Source organism: Molossus molossus, unplaced genomic scaffold (assembly GCF_014108415.1).
Source record: "Molossus molossus isolate mMolMol1 unplaced genomic scaffold, mMolMol1.p scaffold_m16_p_7, whole genome shotgun sequence".
In the NCBI taxonomy this organism is placed as follows: Eukaryota; Metazoa; Chordata; class Mammalia; order Chiroptera; family Molossidae; genus Molossus; species Molossus molossus.
Window position 1 is genome coordinate 20,231,762 of NW_023425401.1, and position 24,236 is coordinate 20,255,997.

At 38.1% G+C, this 24,236-nt stretch overlaps 1 protein-coding gene across 21 annotated transcripts in view; it reads right to left on the reverse strand.

Annotated features, from left to right (window-relative positions):
• The window catches only part of LOC118619779 (histone deacetylase 9), a 171,055-nt gene that overhangs the window by 55,367 nt on the left and 91,452 nt on the right, over positions 1 to 24,236 (reverse strand). For 6 of the 21 annotated variants that reach the window (XM_036246485.1, XM_036246487.1, XM_036246477.1 and 3 more), the window contains 3 exons: positions 21,478 to 21,628; positions 20,284 to 20,410; positions 17,239 to 17,360 (listed from right to left, as the gene is read on the reverse strand). In XM_036246485.1, coding sequence (XP_036102378.1) covers positions 17,239 to 17,360; positions 20,284 to 20,410; positions 21,478 to 21,628 — 400 coding nt within the window. Of the gene's footprint in view, positions 1 to 17,238; positions 17,361 to 20,283; positions 20,411 to 21,462; positions 21,629 to 24,236 lie in introns of all 21 variants that reach the window. The other 15 variants (XM_036246481.1, XM_036246492.1, XM_036246490.1 and 12 more) reach the window with 5 other exon arrangements.

Here is a 24,236-nt window from a genome sequence, read left to right on the forward strand (position 1 = left end):
GTATTTAGAGGATAACTAATATTTAAAAAAAGCCCAGCTGGGCTATGGCCCAATGGATTGAGCATCTTCCCATGGACTGAGAGGTCCCAGTTGCAATCCCAGTCAGGACACATGCCGGGTTGTGGGCTTGATCACCAGTAGGGGGCATGCAGGGGGTAGTCAATCCATGTTTCTCTCTCATATCGATGTTTCTCTCTCTCCTTTCCTCTCTCCCTAAAATATCAACAAAAACATTAAAAAAAAAAAAAAAAGAGAATAACTGAGCAAAGTCTTCTAAAAGATGCTGAGCTCCTCCAAAGCAAAGATGGCCTCTTAATCAGCTCTATGTGCTCAGAGTGATAGTGATGAATAAATGTTCACTTAGATTTCCCGCCTCTCCCATCCCATTCAGAGAAATTGAAAGGGGCAGCTTTGAAAACTATCCTCTCTTTGGAACGGCTTAACTTAGACAAGTGCTAATGAAACTCTGAGAAGAATGACACCACCTAAGAACTGATCTTCCCAATATTTTCCTCCTTTGCAGTCTTCATTCTGTGATATGGCTGAAAGGCAGACTATATTCAATGTCTTGTGGGTCACCCACCTCAATCTCCACACTCCTACTCAACCCGCACTTGCCTTGGATTTCCTTCTAATTCTAAATTAATCCTGTAATTTTTATACTCTACATTTTAATATAATTTCTACCAACAAGTTTAAAAAATACTTCCTTCTAATAACCTCAAGTTTCAACCTTTAACATACTGAGATTTTTTTTTAATTTAAAAGTTCACTATAAACTAGATTTCCTGATTTTTATCTTTCACGTTCTCCTCTTAGGACCGGCGCCTTGAGAGACAGGAGACACCTAGTAGTCACGGTCTTTCCTCCCACGGCAGCATCTCCATTTCCTGTTTCACCGCATATTCTCCTGTGTTCTCGTATCATTCATCTCTAGGATGTACCGGTGCCTGTGGATTACACAACTTATTTTTAAATAAGTGAGAAACGATTATGTTGTTTCCAAGACCTATCCTTGAAATATCAAAAATTTCATTTTATTTTTTCACCTTTTGCAGCACAAAGCTCTTCATCATTGAATTTTCCACCTCCTACCTTCATTCCTGCCCTGGAGTCCTCCCTGAGACCCCTCATTGCTCTAATTCTGTAAACATTCATAATTCACATCCACCTTTCTCTCCTCTGCCTCCCCCGTCACACACCTTTCTCTTCTGAAGGGCTCAAATACTCCCCAACCTTACTAAGTTTTCGAAGTAAGTGACATCAAGAAAACTCCCCAATTCCAAACTTTCAGTCAATTTATCTTTTACTTTGTACGTCTCATTCCTGTCTTTCATCAGAATAATCAAAACACGATTCATCAACGTTTTTCCGAAGCTGGAAGGAATTACCATCCGTGACATCCTCACATCGATTGGTTTCGTCATTCTATGTCTAGTGGAATCTGCACGCTGTGCTAACACGCATACATGCAGTGTCGGGAAAACTGGAGTTGCTGTTTACTAACTGTGTGAACTTGGATACATTTGTAAGTTCTCTGCATATTAATTCCTACAAAAGCTAGTTAGCTAAGCTGCTTTCCATTCTCCCTCTTTTATTCAGATAGGCATGCAGTAACCAAGTATATCTTTCTAAAGCTTTTACTGCTTCATGTTACTCTCACACATAAAAATGAGTTACACTGGCTTCTTTGCTCCTCTTCTGATACCCGACTTCAAGAACAAGTGAATTTCTGCAAACTGGGTCTTGCATGGGTTTCCATGATCTGGAGCAACCCTCGCTGCAAGAATTTCTCTCAGCATCTCCCCAAACAGGCCTCCCGCCATAAGATGCTCACTCTTCACTCCTCGTCTTTGCTCCTCTCCCTAATCTTCCTCTGCCCTTTGCTCAAGATAAACTGTGAACCAATTCTCCCTGTAAGACGTCCTTCAATAGTCTACCTTTACTCTTTGTTTATACAACTAAAGGACATGAAAAGCTTTTGTCCACTCAAGAAATATCATACATGCCCATTATTTCAGGGCCTTTTCTGTTCCTAATAAAACTGCAATGGCAATTTTCTAATTTCATTATTTTATGCCACCTTTAAAAGAATTGGAAGATGCTCTAAAAAAAATGGCATAAATTAAACTGGAATTTTTTAAAATAAAAATTTACTAAACCCATGATAGGTTAGGGTCCAGCAATATGGACAACTTTTCATTCACTGCAGTTAGGGGTGGAAAGTGAAAAGTATATTATAGCATAGATAGTGTTTGAACCAGAAAATATACTGCTAGAAATCTTTTCCATAAAAATAATGAGCAATTTGCCCAAAGACGAACTTGTATAATGCTTACTGCAAAATCATTTTGTTAATTTTTAAAAAATATATATACATATATTTTTAGAGAGAGAAAGGTAGAGGGAGAAAGAAAGAGAGAGATCAACTTGTTGTTCTGCTTATTGATACATTCATTGATTGACTCTAGTATGTGCCCTGACTAGATATTGAACCTGAAACCTTGGCGTATCTGGATAATGCTCTAACCAACTGAGCTAATTGGCAAGGGCATGCAAAATTTTATTTTAAATAGGAGATGCTGGAAAAGCTTTAAATATTCAACATTAGAGGTTTACAAAAAAAGATTATAGTAACCCAGCAAGTGTGGCTCAGTGGTTGAGCATCGACCCATGCACCAAGAGGTCATCGGTTTGATTCCCGGTCAGGGCACATGCCAGCTTGTGGGCCCGATCCCCAGTGGGGAACATGCAGGAGGCCAATCGATGTTCTCTCTCATCAATGTTTCTAACCTCTCTCTCCCTCTTTCTTCCTCTTTCTCTAAAAATTAATAAAGAAAAAAAAATTATAGTAGAGCTGTATAATAAATTATTGTTTATCCATTAAAATGACATTGGTGATTCATACTTGATATTAAAAGACATCATAAATTGAATGTTATATTTAATATCACCAACATAGAAATTACTTGTCTCTATTTCTTTAATTTATATAATTTTTAAATAATTGATGAGGATTCCTTTTAAATTAAAAAACAGTAAAATTTGTATTTTTAAAATAAAATACAAGTAAATTCTCTGCATAGGCTAAGGACAATTAATTCAACTAAGCAAGTGGAATAGCTTAGTTTCTGACAAAGAAGAACACATTTTTTAAAGAATTGCATAGTTGCAGTAAATAATCACATTAATTCTTCAAGAAAGATAAACATTATCCTAGTAATGAATCCACAAGGAAATTATTTTATATCTATGTATATGTAATGCTAATGAAAAACATAATAGATGTGTCTTCAAGAAACATTTTTTAAAGTTGAGGAAATATTCTTCATATCTTTTTTCTTATAACTGTATTATAAAGAAATAACATAAATTTAGAAAGTAAAATAGATCTATATGGATTATTTAAGCACAGATCAAGTATATCTATTAGTTTTTATGTTTCCATAAGCTTATGTCTCCCTGTAGAAATTTAGACTATTGGGAAAATAATATTTTTCTTGTATAGTGACTACAAAGTACCATATTTTGGCACTAATTTTACATTTACAATTCCTCAGAATTCTGTCACTGGTCAATGTATTAGTTCACATTTGTTTGTGGCAAACATATTTGAAAGGACCAAGTGAAAATAATTTTTACTTCTGGAAATGTTTTTTTTTTAAGTTTAAATACATGCAGAAAAATACATCAATTTGTGGTTTTAAGTAATTTGCTTTCAATGGAAAATGTCTGAAGTAGTAGTTGGATTTATGAAGAATAATTCAAACTCATCTGTTATTTCTACAATATTTTGAACATTATTCATCATTGGATTAAAGTTAAATTATAATGGATACCATCTAAATTTTTGTAACTCACTGCTTTTATTAGGATGCATCAACATGTTGCTCTCAATTTAGCAAAATTGCTTTCCTCAGTGATACTAGATACCACTTATTTATATACAAAACATAGAAGTTGGAAGACCAGTTTCTGAAATAAAACTTCCTGTTTTCAAAACGGGCACTGCGCTTACTGCTCATATAAATAAGATGAGATGGAGGAAAATTACTAACCTCTCTCTGTTCCCTTGTCTATAAAACTGGTAAGAAGTAATGAGATGTCTTTCAAGGCTTGTTGTATAGAGTAAAAAAGAAATATAGCAAGATGCTTAAATGGTATCTATCACACAGTGACCGTGTTATCTATTACCACCACATAAATCTAACTCACTGTTAACAGCAATTTTCTTCAAAACATTATTTAATAAGTAGGCTTAAAATACACACACATTTCAACATTACTCCTACCAGTGGTAATCTAAAAATCCAGATTACCATGTATTCATGATCAACTAGAACACAAGGTAACTAACTGGCTGCTCTCTTGTCTACTTTACTGTAGAGCAACAAATTGTAGGAAGAAGGTAAATACTGTCATCATGTAATTAATTAATCATTATGCTTCTCTTGATATTATATTCTTTATTCCAAAAACATGACTTATATCACAAAGTTCTCAGTGAATTTCTCTGGCAAATATTCAATTCATAAACATTGCATGATAATCCCCGATGATGATTCACAAAATAAAGGATGTACGCCGGCTGGTGTGGCTCAGTGGTTGAGCGTCGACCCATGCACCAAGAGGTCACCAGTTCAATTCCGAGTCAGGGCACATGCCCAGATTGTGGGCTCAATACCCAGTGGGGGGCATGCAGGAGGCGGCCAATCCATGTTCTCTCTCACTGATGTTTCTATCTCTCTCTCCTCCCTTCCTCTTTCTCTAAAATCAATAAGGGGAAAAAAAGTAAAAAACCAAACACACACACACACACACACACACACACAAACACAAAACAAGGGATGTGATATGAATCTATTGTATTGTAACCAGCACTTTAAAATAAGTAGAATATAATAGGAAATAAAACATTATCCGTGATAAAGTATTGTACATTTTTATTTGTTTTTCAGATGTGTGTATGTGTTCCATGTTGTGTGGTAGTTGGTCACAGCCAAAAAAAAAATTTTGAAAGACACAAATATAGTACATACAAACCCTGTGGTCTCCATAAGTGAGGCCACAAAAATAAAACAAAATCCTGCCACCAAGTAAATGTCATTATTACAGAGGGACAGTGTTTGCATAGGAATAGCGACAGGTGGCAAGAAGAAATTAGGGGAGCTGAACTGCCAAAGATTTCACCATCACTGCTTCGGGGTAGAGAAGGTCAAGGATTTGGAAAGCTTGCCATAAACTCTGGTACGCAAGCTGTGCATTGAAGAATGAGTAGCAAGTCAGATCCGCAGAGCCCACTGAGGAGAGGCCCAGGGCGCGTATGAAGACCCACAGGAGCCCTGGCCGGTTTGGCTCAGTGGTTAGAGCGTCGGCCTGCGGTCCAGAGAGACCCAGGTTCAATTCCCGCTAAGGGCATGTACCTCGGTTGCAGTTTGTCCCCGGCCCTGGTTGGGTCATGCGAGTGGCAACCACTCAATGTGTCCCTTTCACATCGATGTTTCTCTCTCTCTCTCTTCCTCTCTCTCCCTCCCATGCTACCTGAACAACAACAACAACAACAACAAAAGACCACAGGACATTGTGAACAGGAGAGTTACTAAGCTCAGGGCTGCCCTTCAGAAGGATGAACACTAGTCAGCCTCATTTTCAGTCCAATTCATTTGAGAACTCTCATAAGCTCCACCCAAAGGTCCAGGGGGGCAAGTGAGGCAGGCCCCTAGCCCCTCCCCCCGTAGAACTGCTCTCTCAGTGCCTGGGTGACTCAGGACTGGACAGGACCCAAGCTGCGCAGGGAGTCAGCCCTGGGGATCGATCAGAACTGCACTGAGGGGAAAGGGCTTGTGTCCGCTGTTCTAAAGCAGTTAAGAAGTACGCCTCGGGCTGTACTGGGTTCTTCCAGTCCCCATTTGGAGGGAGCATTACTACATATAAAGTCCAGCAGAACCAGGATGGGAACTTGTATTTATAAAACAACATGTGAACACGTTGAACTAGCGTCATTTAAGCACCTGGACACACAAATTCAGTTAAATGAATCCCTCCAGTCCCTCCCTTTTTTAAAACTAAGCTAATACAGGGGTGGGCAAAAATGGGTTGTGAGTACGTGAAACAGAGTTTATTCTTGTAATATTTACTAATTATTGTATTATTTATTTGTATAACTGTAAACCTACTCCTGCCCGCCCCTGTATTGGTTGCTTGCTACTTAAAAATGAAGAGTCCTGAACAATATAAATCTTCGGGTTATGTGATGTAGAAGGGTTCGAAGGCCAGCTCACAGGGAAGAGTGTGCTGTGACTGACTGGTGATGCATGCTCTGGACACTGTGGGGACTTTGTGAGGCTCATTGCTCAGGCCACACGGTGCCTGCCTAGGTCGACACCTGGGCTATCCTATATGGCGGTCTCCAGCTAGCAACATGTGGACACTTACATTTAAATTAATTACAACTTGTCAACAAAAAGTGATATCAGGCATGCTGGCCACATTTTGAGTTCAATTCCAAGTGACTACATCTGCCCTGGCTTGGTGGCTTGGTGAGCTGGAGCTGTGTCTCCTACACCAAAACATTGTGGGTTCAATTCTCAGTCTGGGCACATACCCAGGTTGTGGGTTCAATTCCTAGTTGGGGTGCATCCGGGCAGAACGGATCCAATCCATGTTTCTCTCTCACATCACTGTCTCTCTCTCTCTCTCTGAAATCAATAAACATATCCTCAAGTGAGGATTAAATAAATAATAAAGTGACTACATCTGCCTACTGGCTACTGAACTGGACAATGCAGATATAGACTTTTCCCATCATTACAAAAAATTCCTCTGGGCAACATTAATCCATACCATCTTCAAAGTACCCCCATGTACAACTGTAACAGGCTAATAAGTTCTCTCTGAAAATGTATGGTGTTATCTACTTTAAAATAATATAATATGATTAAACTAGATAATTCCAATTAAATATACTAAATGTTTATAACTGAAAAATTAATATCTCAAGGTCTTCTCTTATCTGTATTCTTGAGGTGGTTTGAATCTTTGCTTTCACTCAAGAATGTTTATAATCTGGAAATGGGAAGTGGTAGTTCCTCAAGAAGCAAGGTAGCTCAAATGCTAAATTAAATTACCTGTGAATCACCCTTTGACGATCCTGCGGCGTGCGCCTCACTATCACGGCTGTGAACTCCTTAATGGAGCCCATATCGATGTGTTTAATACCCACTCACGGGCCCAGGACAATGTGTGCTTTGTTGGATAAGAAATGGAGATGTTACAAACACTCTCTTCAAGGACATTTTTATCATCCGATTGGGCAGAATAAGATAAAAACAATAGTATAAAACATGATATCTAATCGTTGACATATGATTGCCAGCTTTTATAGCAAAAATTACGTGAAATGGGGACACAGATAAGGAAATGTGAGAAGGAAGATTTCCTAAAAAATGACTTCTGAATTGATCTCATGTATGAATGGGTAGTAAAGAATGGAGGAATCAGTATAAATATTCAAATAAAAAAGCTCAAAAACAAATAGTTTTATAAAAGAGATGAGTAGACAGAAATAAAGATAACTCTGTATAGGTAAATGAAGGCCACTTAGTAAAAACTCTAGCACACCAGCATACACTGTTATGTGCTGCCTTTAATCCTAACAAGGTTTTTTGAGCAAACTGACAACGGTTTCTTCCCGGGTGGCTAAAAATTTAAAAGACAATATAATCACATATATTTCATCATCTATTTTGTCATCTTTTAATTTATGTCATGAGATATGTCTAGAGATACATAAGTGCATACATTTGCATGGAATATTTTCCCAGTGTTTCGAGTTATAGAATTGTGAATATTACAAATTGGGAGTCATTTTTCAATCATTCCCATGATTTATACAACAGATGGCTAAATGCTTTAAAAGTCTTAGTTATTATGTTTTGCCAATTTCTCATTCCAATCTTATCTAAAATGACCTGCCTATTTCTAACTGAGCATTTTTATGAGGAGTGAAAAATGTCATTAGACTTTGCCACAGTTAATTAAAATGAATTTTAGATACAGTTCTACAAAAGCACCATCATTTATTTCTTATACATTCTTCAAATCATTAACATTTTCTTATCTTAGTCTTCATAGAACATGATGATATACACAATCTTAGGAATCACTTGATCCAAATATTTCAATTAACTGAGAAGTCTAAGCTCCCAAATCATTAAATGCTATATTCAGGTCCTCTTTTAGTGACAGGGTTAAGGCCACAAATCTAGACTCCGTTTGCCACTCCTATTTTTTTTCACTTTTGCCATGTGGCTGCAACAAACAGTTTCCACTTCTAATGCCATACCGTTATTCTTAGTAACTCCTACAGGCAATGTACAATGCAAGTGTCATATGTCAGGCACTGAACTGGGCACTTTCAATGCAGTAACTTGATTGCTTACAATAACCATGCAAGGCATATATTTTCCTTATTTGACATTTGAAAAAACTAAGTCTCAGAGAAGTCCTGTGATTAGCCCATGGTCACACAGCTCTAAGAGGTAGCAGCATGCTAGAATTCTCAGCCAGATGGAACCCCAAATCATGAGACTATTTTCCATGTTTTATCGTTCCAGTCTATATGAGCTTTTTCACACTAGTTTCCCTCGCAAGCAAATAATTTGAGTCAGATTTTCAAGTTCTTACAAGGTTGATTAATTATCACACAAGTTTCAATTAATACTTGCTCTTAGCTCCAACTAGTTATCATACATATTGCATACGCAATCTGTCAAACCAGCTTCTCATTTATTGAAACATAACACTTAAACCATTTTGTTCTTTAATTCTAACCTAATCATACCTAACTTTTGAATAAAACAAATCTTAGGAACATTATTTCTCTATTATGCTTTTGATAATTTTTATGTTTATTTTTTAACTGCATTTTTATTGTCAACACTATTACAGATGATCCCATTATTCCCCCGACTTTTGCCCACCTACACCCAGCACCCAAACCTCCTTCCCTCTGCTCATTACCATGCTGTTGTCTGTGTCTACAGGTTATGTATATAAGATCTTCGGCTATTCTCTTCACCTTCTTTCATCGAATTTTTCCCAACTCCCTCCCCTCTGACAGCTGAAAAATCACATATATATTTGTGTTTTTTCTTTATCACACGAAATCTTACTATTCAAAACCATTTAATTCTTCGGTAAATACTATAGTAAATTATCAATTGTAACATACACAATTGCCTTATATATCACTTTTTCAAAAGCAAAAACATTGCTAGTTAAAATATGAAATATCCATTAGACTTTCTCAGATTTCAGATATGTTGTTTAAAAATGAGTATCTTAAAGGGAGTGGTGGGGGAGGTAGAAGAAGGTTTGGAGAATAAATGGTGATGGAAGGAGACTTGACTTGGGGTGGTGAACACACAATACAGTATACAGTTGAAGCATTATAGAATTGTATCCCTGACATCTATATAATTTTATTAACCCATGTCACCCTAATGAACTGAGTTAAAAAAAAAAGTAAATTAAAAAATGAGCACCTTAAAAATCAGTGAAATATGGTAGCTTAAACATGATATGGGTAAGCATAAGCAGAGAAATGCACACTCTCAGAAAGAATCAAAAGGAAATGCTTGAAATGAAAAGCCAGAAACAAGGACTGCCTTTGATGGTCTCATCAGCAGACTGGACACAGCTGAGGGAAGAAGCAATGACCCAGAGGACAAATCAGTGGAAACTTCCAAGCTGAAGGGCAAAGACAAAAAGAACAGGATACCCCAGAACTCATGGACAATAACAAAAGATGTATATGCATGATGGGGATCCCAGATACACATGAAGACAAAGGAGCAAGAGAATATCTGAATAATGGCTGGAATCTCAGGGAACACGGAGCAGTATAAACACCCAAATCAAAACACCTAGGCAGATCACAGTCGACTGCAGAAAGCCAAAGATAAAGAGAATATCCTCAAAGAAACCAGAAGATAGTAGAAAGGAACTTGCCTATAGTAACAAGGATGATAATTACATCGACTTCCTTGTCAGAAACCAGAAGAGAAAACACTGAAGTGTTTAAAGTGTTACAAGAAGAAACCCAGCAACCTAGAATTCTTAGTCAGTGAAATTACCCTTTAAATAAAAAGGAGAAATAAAAATTTTGGCAGATAAACAAAAACTAAGGAAATTTCTTGCCAGTAGACTTGCCTTGCTACAAATAGTAAAATAAGTTACTCAGCAAGAATAAAAAAGGAGACAGGTCAAAACTTAGATCTATATAAAGAAAGGAATAAATGAATATAAAGCAAAATATTTTAGTTTTCTTATTTTCAATTGATCTAATAGATTTTTCAAATAATAATATTAATGTATTGGGTAATTTTAGTTTACGAACAGTGAAATTAATAGCAACAATATTATAAAGGATGGGAGAGAAGAATTGGGAATACTCTGTTATAAGGTACCTATACCTGTATAGCAATGTAATTTGAAAGTAGTTATGGACTAGCCGTAAACGTGTACTTCAAACTCTAAGAAAACCACAAAATAAAGTTTTTAAAAGAAGTACAATTGGCCCTGGCCGGTTTGGCTCAGCAGTTAGAGCGTCAGCCTGTGGACCGGAGAGACCTGGGTTCAGTTCCCACTAAGGGCACGTGCCTCGGTTGCAGTTTGTCCCCAGCCTGGTCGGGGCCGTGTGGGTGGCAACCACTCAATGTGTGTGTCTCTCTTACATTGATGTTTATATCTCTCTCTGTTCCTCCCTCTCTCCTCTCTGCTCTATCTGCAAAAATGTCCTTGGGTGAGGATAATGAAGTTAAAAAAAAAAAAAGTACAATGATACACTAAAACAGTAAAGAATAAGACAGTGAAGAACATGGAATCATATAAAATGCTCAGTTAAAACCAGAGAAGGCAGTCCTGGCCAGTGGTTAGTGTTGGCCCACATGCCGAAGTGTCTTGGATTAGGTTCCGGGTCAAGGGCATGTACCTGGGTTGCAGGTTCAATCCCCAGGCCTGGTCCAGGCCCGTGTGGGAGGCAGCCAAATGATATGTCCCCTCACATTGATATTTCTCTCTCTCTTGTCCACCCCCCTCAACTTCTACTCTTTCTTTTAAAAAAAATGCAATGGAAAAAATATCCTCTGGTGAAGATTAACAGACACACACACACACACACACAGAAAACAGAAGTCAGAAAAGAGGAGAAGATTAAAAAATAAAGAAAGTACAATGATTAGAAAACAGTTACAAACTTAGTAGATATTAACCTAACTACATTAATAACCACTTTAAATGTGAATGGTCTAATACACTAATGAAAGGCTGTCAGAGTGGGTTAAAACAAACTACACAATAATGATCCAACTATATGTTGCCTGTAAAAAAAACAATTTTAAATATACAGACAGCTTAAAAGTAAAGGGATGGAGAAAAACATTCCCTGCTAACGCTAGGAAATTAAAAATTAAAACCACAATGAGAAACAATCACCTACTTATTAGAACAGCTGAAACCCGAACAGCTGAAACTGACAACACCGAGTGCTGGTGAGTGCGTGGACGACAGGGACGGGGGCGCTGCTGGTGAGTGTGCAACGCGGCCCAGCTACGCGGGGACAGCGCAGCAGGTTCTCTGTAAGCCTCACTATCCCATTCATTCCCGCGTACTGATCTTACCAGGTTAGAAACTTGCATCCACAATAAGACCTACCCGTGAATGTCGATAGCAGCTTTGTAACTGTTAAAACTTGGAAAGAACAGAGATGTCTTTCTTTTTTTCCTTTTTTTCCCCCCTTTATTGATTTTAGAGAGAGAAATGGAGAGGGAGGGGGAGAGACAGACAGACAGACAGACAGACATGGGAGAAAACATTGATTGGCCACCTCCTGCATGCTCCCCACTGGGGATTGGACCCACAACCTGGGCATGTGCCCTGACCAGGAATCGAACTGGTGAACTCTTGGTGCATGGGTCAACACTCAACCACTGAGCCACACCGGCTGGGCCCAAGATGTCTTTCAATAGATAAAATGATAAACAAACAGTGGTTCATCTGTATGATGCAATATTATTCAGCAATAAAAAGAAATGAGCTCTCATGCCATAAAAAACTCGGAGGAATCTTAACTGCACGCTGCCAAGTAAAAAGCCAGTCAGAAAAGGCTACATAATGTATAATTCCAACTACATGACATTCTGTAGAAAACAAAACTGTAGAGATGGTCTAAACAGCAGCGGCTACCGGAGCCTGGTCAGGGGGAAGGATGGGTAGATGGAGAATAGATGGGGTACAGAGGGTTTAGAGGGCGGTGACATTCTGTTGTAATAACGAATATAAGACAAGACATCATGCATTTGTCAAAATGTATAGAATTTGACAACATAAAGAGTAAACCTTAATGTAAATTATGGACTACATTAATACTAACGTACCGATAGTGGTTCATTAACCGTACCAAATGTAACCACGCTAATTCAAGATGTACTATCTATTCAACTTGTTTGTAAATCTAAAAGTGTTCTCAAAATTAAAGTCTACTTATTTAAAGATGAAATCAATGGCAGAAATTAGAACTCAGAGGGCCCTAGTGAGCCCAGAGCATCGGGTAGAGTTCTCCCTATGGGAAAGAACAGAAACAAGACCGCTGCTACCTTTGGACGCCAGGCCCGGCTCTGAGATGCCAGGCTCTGACCTCCCCAAGTGTGGTCCGAAGTGCATCCCTTGCATTACTCAACTGAATTCTCAAAATAACTGAACCAAGTGCGACAATCATTCCCATTTTACAGATGCGGACAGTGGACGAAAGAGATCGAGTATATTTCCCAAGACGGAGGATCCAGATTTCAAACCGGTGGATGGATTCAAAGCCTTTGCTACTGTGCCATACGGCTTCTCAATTCCAGGAAAACGTGTGCATTTATCACAAAGAGTCTATTTCGATAATTTTTGCCAATGTTGTGGCAAGAATTGCCACAACGGTGGCAATGGGAGACCTGAGATGCATCAAACCGATCCATTTCTGTCGATCTGGAATAGATTTTATAAGCAAAAGCACTATCTTAGGGCCATCTGTGCAGAAATGAGTGTGCATGGCCCGGTGTACACACACAGAGTACTCTGAGAAAGACACAGAACTAGGGAGAGAAGAAGATGACAGAAAGATTTTAAAAACTTTTTTTTTTTTTTAAAGAATCTCCTTGGTATTTATTCTGGATTATAATAATTTGAACAGGTTACCAAAGTACCACAACATAAATTCTAACTGCTTTACTGAGGAATATATATTTCATCTCTGCCTTCTTTCCAATTTACTCAATGTGGAAAATGACATTGGCCTTCCAAAGCCTTAACTTATGTTTGGACCCCTTCCATCGGTGAGTCTTATTCTAGTGTTGCTGACCATTAAAATGAATATTTCAGTGGAGTTGGAACAGTCCTATTAGCCTAAGCCAAGCTTTATATGGCTTGTGCACTTTAAGAGGTTAATCTTGCCAGCCAGCTCACTTTGTTCAGAAGTATTAAATGGAAAGACTGTAACATTCAAAGAAAGGCAAAGTTCACTGGGTAAGACCCCAATAATATAATGGAGCATAAAACTTCTAGAACTTTTCACCATAATATTTTATGAAACATATGCACGCACTCACTGGAACAGAATCCAATTCAAATGGTCTTGAAGGTCAGTTCAAAGTCACCGTATATGTACTATCTTTGTTAGAAATATGTACTATTGCAAAAGTGTCTGGACCCAGAAGCTTTCTCTCCCTATGTCATAGTTTATTATCTGTCCAGCATTATGCTATATTAGGGGGGGAAAGTCACCGACTACAACATGATATAATTTGCAGCCAAACCATAAAATTCAGTGAAATATTCCAAATTTCAGTATCAGCAAATCCCTGGATTATAGAAAGAAATCACAGAGTGTAATTCTAGAAGTAATTGCTACTTAAAGTCAGGGCAATAGATAAAAAGAATTAAAAACAATTATTTTATTCTCAACTTCACAACCAATTATAAAAGTCTTTGTTGTTCACTGTTGTGAAAGGAGCAAAAGATTCGCAATTCCTACATTTAAGAGAAAACTGATTTAGAAATGAGCCTGATGAGAGCCGGCTATGTGTATTATTCTGACGTTTCCAAAATACTCAAGTTGTAAGAGCAACTATGCTTCTCCCGAGGGGAAGGAAGTAAAAGGTCCAGTTTGCATGACAAAGGTCAGATTTCTGCAGGCCAAGGAGACTTCCCGGATTGACTGTTCCTAGGTTGTCACTGTCTGACTGGGTCCTAAGAGGTCAAGAGAGGTTCCAAATTGTGTTCACTGCTTAAGGGACACCCCTGGGGCCACTTTTTAAGGTCATTAAGATTTTCTTACTCTGGTTCCCGCTTTATTCCCTTAAATCTTGCTAATACACACTGGCAATTCAGTACTGATGTAAGTTAAAAAGAAAATGAAAGGATTTAGTATTATATGCAGATCAAAAGGTAGAAAATCTACTTATTTAACAACTTACTTTAAATCTAAGATTCAGTTCAATGAAATTCAAGTAGACCAGAGAGGAGGATAATCAGGCCGCAACAGAAAAGCTTGACTCTATTATAACTGTCCTGGTATTTATAGTATATGATCAATGACCCTACTCTAAATTTTATTTAATATGATGTAGCTTTCTGCAAAAAATATCTAGTCTCCCCAATCATTACATGTGTTTAATTATGGTAATTTTTATTGTTTACTTTCTTTCCTAAAAACTCTCGAGTCACTAAAACACAGCAAATGCTGAATTGAAATTTATGACTGTATTCCGATGCTTTTATATTTCGTGCAAATATATGTCTAAACTTTCTCACAATGGATTGGAAATACACCAAATGGATTATGTTTATAAAAGCTGGAAGAGTTCTGCCTATTTGTAACTAATGAAGGGTATCTCTAAGTATTTTAGACAATGTGTGGAAAACATCTGTATTTAATTATATCATACTTAGACAATGGGAATTGAATTAAGGAATATTTTTAAGCCCTTCTTGAGATAAAAGTATTAATGATTGTTCAAGAACTTTATTGGTACAAAGCTAGAAAATATTGGGTTTTATAGATCTATAGCCTGACACTTCATAAGTATCAGATTTTCAATATAAAAGGAAGAAACTTAAAATACTGGGCAAACACAGAAAAGACAAAGGCTGTATCTCTCCACTATTATTATCATATATCACATAGACACAGAAAATGTCTTTCCTATTAGTACAGTTTGGAGTAAAATTCTGCAACATTTCACGAACAGGATTTCTCTTTTCATTTTGTTGCAGATGAGAATTTCTAAAAGAATAAATTAACAGCTTGCTATTCATTATTCTCAGAGGAAAAAAAATCCTAAACGGTTCTCATGGAAACAGTGGGACACAAAGTATGGGTTTTCAGTACTTGTCCTACAGTATTTAAAAAAAATCATTTTCTTTCTGGAGGCTTACTGGTTCCAAAGGCCACTTCTGTGGTTCCTTTTCAGTCTCCCAGTGGTAAGAATACATTCAAAGGCTGTGTGCACAGCAGGGTAGGAGTCTTTCTCTGTGAATGTAACTATATCACTCATCAGTAACCTCCTGCCATAAGGAGACTTGTGTTTTCTTTCCTTTTAGTGACTCTGTGGGCTCTTGAATGCCAGTCACTGCCCCGAGACCTGGGGCAGTATTCACATAATCTCTGTCAATAGTTCCTACACATGCCATTGGTGCACGTAAAAGTCAAGGCCTCAGATCAAAGACTGCACATTCTAAAACTCATGTCCTTTATGGATCAATTTTCATAAACTGTACTCCGTGTTTTAGAAATACACGGAGGCTCACTCTTCGCTTGCTTCCTTTTATCCCAGAGACGTTTATTTATATAAAAGGCAATCTGATTTGTAGATAAAGGTGTGAAAATTTGATGCAATACATAAAACTCATTCTTCCCTTTTCATACCCTTTTCGACATATTTTATGAAGAATTTTACTATACCTATTGTGTTATAGTAGAAATGCGAAAATCTCTGGGTTATTAAAAGAAAGGCATGGATTGCTTTGTAACACTAACCATCCTTCCCCAGTGTCTAGTATTAGGTAATAAATTCTTACTCGTGATTGATTTTATTTTTAAATCTTCATTTTGCTACAGGTAAATTATATGAGAGAAAATAGCTTCAGCATGTGCTTTTACAATGTATCTCCATTTTAATTATTCAAAATTGCTTGGGAAAATAAATATGATTATTTAAAATCATTTTCTCTCAGTAGATTTCATATACAAATTACACCGATCTACACTTCTTCAAGTAGACCTGAGTAAAATACAATGGACCAAAATATCTTTACTGAATATCTATCCAGAACAACTGTGAATATAAAATTTCTTAAATTTACAACTTTCTCTAAAGATCCATATTTGGAAGAAATCATAAGATTTAGAATAAAATGTACACAAATGCTATTTATGCTTATATCTTCTAAATTTTAATATATTTATTAGAGAGGTAAGAGCATATAACACATTAAATATGCACATATCAGAGGACTAAAAAATGTGTAAACAAACACTGGCCCCAGAAACACAGGGCTGCTTAAATTTCAAATAGAAACCTCATCGTCCCAGCTCCCCTAAGCACACGTCAGTATAATTCCAGGAGATTATCAAGTGCAGAACCTCATTCTGAGTTCACCTGTGATCTGCAAGACATTAGGCAAGTCACTTACTCAGAAGGTAGCTTTGGCCTTGTCTGCTCTCACCACTTACACAATGAAAATGGAAGGTTTCTAAAACATGTGAGGAAAGAAAAATGTATTCCCACTTTTGTGGTAAATGATTGAGGCTCAACAGAAGATCAGAGAAATGGTGAGAATTACAGAGGTCCTCCTTAACGAAAAAAGACCAAAATTTTCTGAGAATACAAATTTCTATTTTCCTTAATTCTACTGTTTATTGTTAATAAGATAACCTGACTGAAATCCAAATATGATAAGCTTTTAAATTAGAAAAGGTACTCTGATTATATATTGAATCCACTGATATAAAAATAGGTGTGTGTGTGTGTGTGTGTGTACATGTGCACACGCCTGCGACCACACACATGCTTATTAATCCGGAGCACAGGGGTGCAGAGGGCATAATAGCTCTGATTCCAATCCAATCCTCTGACTTTCTTCTAGAGGCGAAATGAAAGCACAGATATGTTATGGAAGAGCAGACCTACTTACCAGTTTTCCGAAGGGGGAAGTCATCCTTCGCATCTTGTGCTCCTGGTAATGTGTATTTGTAGGACGGAGATGTTCCACTCAGGGGTGGAGAGCTTTGATCCAGTGACGTATGGTGGGCAGCCCTACAGGAGAGGAAAAGAGTTTGCATGTGCACTGGAATCTTCCCTGCATGTTGGTCAGCAGTGATCAGCTGCACATGCTGTACACCAGTCTCAGCTGTGTTTATGTTCTTTCTCTCTAGTGTGTACAAACCACAGCCTCATGTAACCAAGTGCACTATAGCAGTCTGTTAGGCAGTGATTCGGGATTCTCAGGAATGCCCACTGTGTGCTTGGTCACACAGACACACAGAAAAGTTTGTTTTACTGAAAGAGAATTTACCAAGAGCTCAAGTCGTGATGATCTGAGATGACTGTATATGTTTTCTTAAGAGCCATACTTGTGAAAAAGTTATCATCGGAAGGAACCCTTTGTAGTCGACAAGGTAGAACCGAGGTGAACATATAGAAGCATTTCATTTTTAAAAACTGCTCGCTAGTACATGAAAGTACATAAAAAGTTTTTCTACTGAAAAGAGTACTGGGCCGACGGCCACAGGTCTCCTGACTGAGAGCCACGCAAGGTGAAGCCCGGATCACATCATTCTTCAATACCAAACTAGTCTTTCAAAATGTTTTCTCTTTTCTGTGTAAACACAGTGATGGAGATGCAACTGTGCAACTGGAGAACAGTTTACAGGACTGACACAGACAGCCAGAGGATATAAACATCTATAATTATTACATATGAAGAAAGCAATGGTTTGGGCATGGTGTTATTCTACCAGTACTCATCGGAATCACATTCTCAAGAATTAACTGATTTCAAGATACTTCACCTAGCAAAAAAAATATATTACATTGAGATTCCATAACTTAATGATTTATGGTTGTCTGGCATTGGACCCTATGGAAGTTTAATTCAGCACAAAAAGGAATTGCTAAGTAACATTTGAGAGTCATGATTAATAAACCCAAGGGAACAGCTAAAGAATTTTCAACTGACAAGTTTTTTACATGGAGTTGTGATCCCATTAAAAAAATAATCTCGCCCGGCCAGTGTGGCTCAGTGGCTGAGCATTGACCCATGCACCAAGAGGTCACCGGTTCAATTTCCGGTCAGGGCACATGCCCAGGTTGTGGGCCTGATCCCCAGTGGGGGGCATGCAGGAGGCGGCCAATTCATGTTCTCTCTCATCTGTGTTTCTATCTCGCTCTCTCTCCTTTCCTCTCTCTCTAAATATCAATAAAGAAAAAAATTATTTTTTTAAATAAATAAATAAAATCTCTTCTGCCTGGCTGGGTGGCTAAGTTGGTTGGACTGTCGACCTTTACACCAAAAAGGATGCAGATTTGATTCTTCGATTCCCGGTCAGGGCACCTACAAGAGGCACCCAATCAATGTTTCTTTTTCATTGCGATGTTTCTCACTCTTTCCTTTACTCTCTCTAAAATCAATAATCATATACTCAGGTGAGGATTTAAAACAATGATCTCTTCTTAAAACAGGCTTTAACTTAGAAAGAATATGAATTAGTTATAAATCACATTTGTAATCTTAGGTAATAAACTATTTCTTTTTAAAGACTGCGATGTTAATTGAACATTTGAAAATTTTCTTTTCGGGATTGGTTTCTCAAGCTACCTGACGTGCATAATAGAAATTATAAAAACATTATATTGTATTCACGCAGCGTTTTTGAAATCTGCCTCAGTTACCTTTTTTTTTTGGGATGCAGAGAAGGGCAGGTACTTATAAAACAGAATTATAAGTACAATAACACTTTTTTTTATCCTCATCCGAGGACATTTTTCCATTTTTTATTCAGATAGAGTGGGAGGGAGGGAGAGAGAGAAACATCGATGTGAAAGGGACACATCGAGTGGCTGCCACCCGTACAACCCAAGCAGAGCCGGGAACAACTGCAACCGAGGTACGTTCCCTTAGCGGGAACCGAACCCAGATCTCTCGGGCCCGCAGACCGACGCTCTAACCGCTGAGCCAAACCGGCCAGGGCACAATAACACTTTAAATAGAAGTCCTGGGATGCTTACAATTTCATAACAGAGTAATCAAATATTTGCTCCTTTATCCTGGTGATGTGAGGGATTAAAAATATATAAGTATAAAATCCTATGGTCAAACATATTTATAAAGTGAGAGAAATGAAACTATTATCTATTAGTCTATTATCCAAACATGCCTTGCCCGTTACGGTTCTGCCTCATTTTTAAACACACCTCCTGCTTTATATTTTGCAGAAAGAACGGTGCGCTGCATGGCATCTCTTTACGAGACGTGGGGAAACATGTCCATAAAAACTCTAATACCACAATGTCTTATGTTATCCACTGTGTCAGAGGCCGTCCACTCTCATTTCACAGGGTGGGAAGAAATGAGGTGATACGCGCAGGGGTAAATGAGTCACTGAAGACTTGGATTTATTTAGTTACCATCCTTCACTTTCTTTCCCTTCCCTCCTGTCTTCCTTCCCTTTTTTTTTTTTTTTTTTAATAAATAAATCTTCTGGACTTTTAAAAATAGCTCCGCTCTCCATCTTATATCAAGCCAAGTAAAATGAAATCTCAACCTGCCAAACATTCAGAAATTATTGTAAAGAGATCAGATGCGCCATCTGAGAATAGAAAAATGCAAAGCATGAATTAATTTCTGCAACCCACCCACAGTTGTCAGCTACCCATCGGGTAAAGAACACACTTTACTTGCCGGCCCTCAGGATGACACCTGCTAACATGGAGTAAGCCCTGCCCTCGGTGACACGTGGACCACATTATTCCCGAGGACTGTCCCAGCAAGCCCAGAGAGCTGGGGCTCTTCATTTTCCTTTGATCGCAGAGAAGGGGGCTGGGTGTTAGAAAAGTCAAAAACTGTACCCAGACCCACTTGGCTGAGAACGGGCAAGCCCCAGATTTGTGCCCAGGTGGGCTGAAGACACAAATGTGATCTTTATCCCTGGTCATGGAAACAGCCAAACACTGAACATACGTGTACCAGAGCTTGGGATGGCGGCTCACGGAATGACTTTTCCCATTGGGCGGAGTGTCCTTCGTGGCGGATTTACTCAACAGGAATTCCTGAAGTTTCTGCTTTACCTCTGTGCTGGCGGCGGCCCCTGAAACACACACGTACAGAAACAGACGCTGACTTCCAGTTCCACCCATTCGTGCCCCTCAAGTGTTTAGCAAAAACTAAGAAGTAACACCTCTGGTCACAGCATATGAAGTTTTCCTACTAAAAGAAGAAACCAGAGTCTAAACGGGCCTCAGAAAATGGCAAAGTGAGGTTTTGCAACTACTGATTCCACTGCCAATTTTCAAAAGACCTTCGATGATTTCCTTAATTGCTTTCGCAGAAAGGGGAGTCCCAGAATTAATACTACTTTTTTTCTAAGCTTTTTAAAAAAATACTGCTGGGAAACAAAACACTACCTTTAAAAAAATTAAGGATCTTGGGGAACCATATAAGTGATCGAACACATCAAATGATCTTTCTGAATCACTATTTTGAAAAATTAACTTTTAAAAACGTCTTTGGAGCATTAAACAAATAAATACTGCTGACAATACCAGTTCAAGTCATCCAGTTTCAAACCTTGCCACAACCTGATTTTGAACTGACCTCATACAGGGGAATTATTTGGATCTGTCTCCCTCTTGTGGACAGTTTTTTTGTTTTGTTTTTTATTTTTATTTTTTGCAAATGTTCTGTCTTAAATCTTCCCAAGGTCTTGCTAGTAAAAAAAAAAACTAAATGGAGGCCAGGCTGGACTTACAGAGCAATTACGACTTGAGCCGGAGAAAGGTATAGTGAGGCAACGTGAAAGTAAGGTTATTATCAAACAGTATGGCATAGCTAGGTAGCTTTACTGTAACATTATTTCTTAAATTCAAAAAAAAAAAAAAAAAGAAAAAGAAACCACACACACACACACACACACACAGAAATTAGTATCTTTGCCAAACAATGCTGTGTTTACTTCCTGAGATGCTTTGCAGACTGAATGCAGAGAGCTGATAGGTGAGGTCAAAGCTTTACATTTGGGTCCGTATAATTTATTCTCTTAGTTAAATGCAGACAATTTTGACAAGTTCAATTCCACTCTTTCTCAGGCTTCTTTCTGCATGGCGATCAGCTAAAGGTGAGGGAAGAGAGTCCATCTTTTACCCTGGTGCCTCTTACTTTCTCGTCCTCTATCTCTGCCTCTGAGAGGGGGGAGCTGCTGTTCTCGACGGTGCCTCTCTACTTCCTGTTCTTGCCTCTGCTGCTCCAGCTTCTGCTCCTTTTCTAGGAGTTCTTGTTGCTGTTTTATGGCTAGAAGTTCCTGTTGCAACTTGCGAGAAGAGAAAGACATGAGAGGGTGCAATTTCTTTAAGCTTCATTGTCATCACTGACCAAAATCGAAATGCTATCAGTTTTTGGAACTTGCTTGTATTTAGTTTACACTTTTACCCACTTTTTTGATACATTATTAAAATCTAAAGACAAACACTTATTGCTACAGAGGGTCTTAATGTCACCAACAAGGCAGTTTTCAGGGAGCTTCACTGCCTGTTCCGCCCTGTCAAAAATCATTACCCAACTCACTCAGCTCTTTAGCTCCCTGAGTAACTTTTTTTGTGTGATCTGAAATAAAACAGGCAAAGGCAGGAACTGCCCAGAAGTCTATTTACCACTTCTCTCCCACTATAAATAAAACACTGACATCTTCATTTCCTATCCCAAGGAATGGTGTGAATATCAACTGAATCGAATGATGAGAAATGAGTTTAATTTCGGGGAGGTCTACCTGAAATAGAATAAATGTTAGGAATTTCAAAACTTTACAGAGAAGGTTCTCGAAAAATTAATGCAATCTATTATTCCTAACATGCTCTTTTTTTCTGAAAAAATAGCAGACTAGTGTGTTCACCCATCACACATACACACACTTCAGATTAGAGAGACTGGTCAAGAAGAAATCACTTCTATTAAACTGCACTTTGAGGCTCTGGGGTTTGGTTGTCTCCAAACAATCAATACCACAAGCATGAAGCTTTCTTAATAAGTGTCGTGAGATGTCAGCTTTCTCTCAGACTGAGAAATGGACATCTACGAATAACAGTAACTGTACCCACAGGAATAACTGACAACTGTGAGTTCTACTTAAAGTCTGACATTACTAGATATGAGATCTAGGCAAGTTCCTCAGCTTCTCAGAGCTTTGGTTCCTCACATGTAAGACAGAAAAATAACTGCCCTCACACACCACGTCCGTAATGTACACCATGTACATGACATTTAGTTTGCAAGTTTAAATCATACTATTTTGTTATTAACTATGTTCGACTCTCAATGCCAATGGAATTAGTGTCATGTGCTGTTCATAGGAGATCGGTACCTAAAGCTAGGACGTGCTCCAAAGTAATAGGATAAAAACAAAAGGCATTGTGGAACGGCACAGAGATACCCTGGAGCCACAGGAGGCCACCTCTGTGTGTTCACCACAACAGCCTCACCCCTGCCAGACGGACCCGGTTAGAAGCATGTCTGGGTGCTCTTCGTATTAAAGTCTTTGGCAGCTTGGCTTTGCTATACCAGTCCCTAATTGGGTGTTTTTAGATATTGCATTGTAACAGAGAAATTCCTAAGTGTGTTTGAATTCCGCCTTAAAAGTTAATTCTATGCAGATATGGGGAATGGTCAGACAGATTCGGTGCTTCACCTAAATCCCAATGGAACTGAAATTTAATCTGTCTTAGGAATCTAGAAACACTCCACATTTAATTTCCAGAGCTACCATTCATTACTGAAGACTGCAGCAATGGGGCTGACAAAACCAGAAACTAACCCCACCGCTCCAGTTTCAGATGTTTTGATCCAGGGGACAGGCATGGGGACAGACAGGCAGGACTATAAGTACCAGAACCACCACTTACTGGCTGTGTGGCCCAGGGCAAGTTACAGTATGCTCTCTGCCTCAGCTTACCAGGTGGAAAAACGGGATAATAGCATCCACCTCAACAGATGTTTATCCTAGAAGCCAAAGATTTAAAGTGCTAATAGAAGCAAAGCATCATGCACTGTCTTCCTCATTAAAATAAAATCTAAATGAATGCTAAAAGCATCAACTTTTAGCTTTACCCATGAAAAAACATTTTTAAAAAAATTAAAAATTTGAAAAGCAAAGAACTTAAACGTAAAAGAAAAATTTAAGACTGTCTTCAGTTTCTGAGGAAACAACTTATTGCCGTGGAAAATCATTTTAAAGTTAAATTTTCCTCTTAGCTATCTCAGACTCAGTTTTTCTCTCACCAGCCTCCTCTTTCCAAGATATTTCCAGGTGTTAGTAAACCTACCATGTTACTTTGTTTGGGCCCACGTGACAGTTAATTACCTACTCCCTACTCTTAATTTTTGAGTAAAATCAAACAATAAATTACTTTTAAATTTTGCATTCATTTTTACAGTTACAAAAGGCATCAAACATAATGAAAAGAAGTATCTGGAGAAAGCAGTGACTTATCAGTATCACCCTGTCCTTCGAGCGATATGATTCACCTCCCAGAGCAAAATGAACCAGCTAGTTACCCATATCTTAAACTATGGTGAAAAATATGAATTTTACTCATCATCATTGCCATCTTAACTTGGCTAGAATGAAGAAGGAGATCTAGACATCAATTTTCCTATTATTGTTTCAAAGGTCAAATAATAATGCTGCAGGATCATTCAAAAATAAGTCTATAAACGAAATGAAAGTTTCCTATCATTAAAAAATGCAGCCATGAACCACTGATTCCGTATGAGACCCCTAAACAAAACCCTCACTCTTAGTCTTATAAATCAATACAATGCAAGAGTTCTTTTAGTAAAGTTCACTAGTTAAAAAAAAAATTATTAGGATTTATATCAGGGGTTGAAGAAGGTTATTTTGGAAAGTAAGATAAAAATAGGCCTTT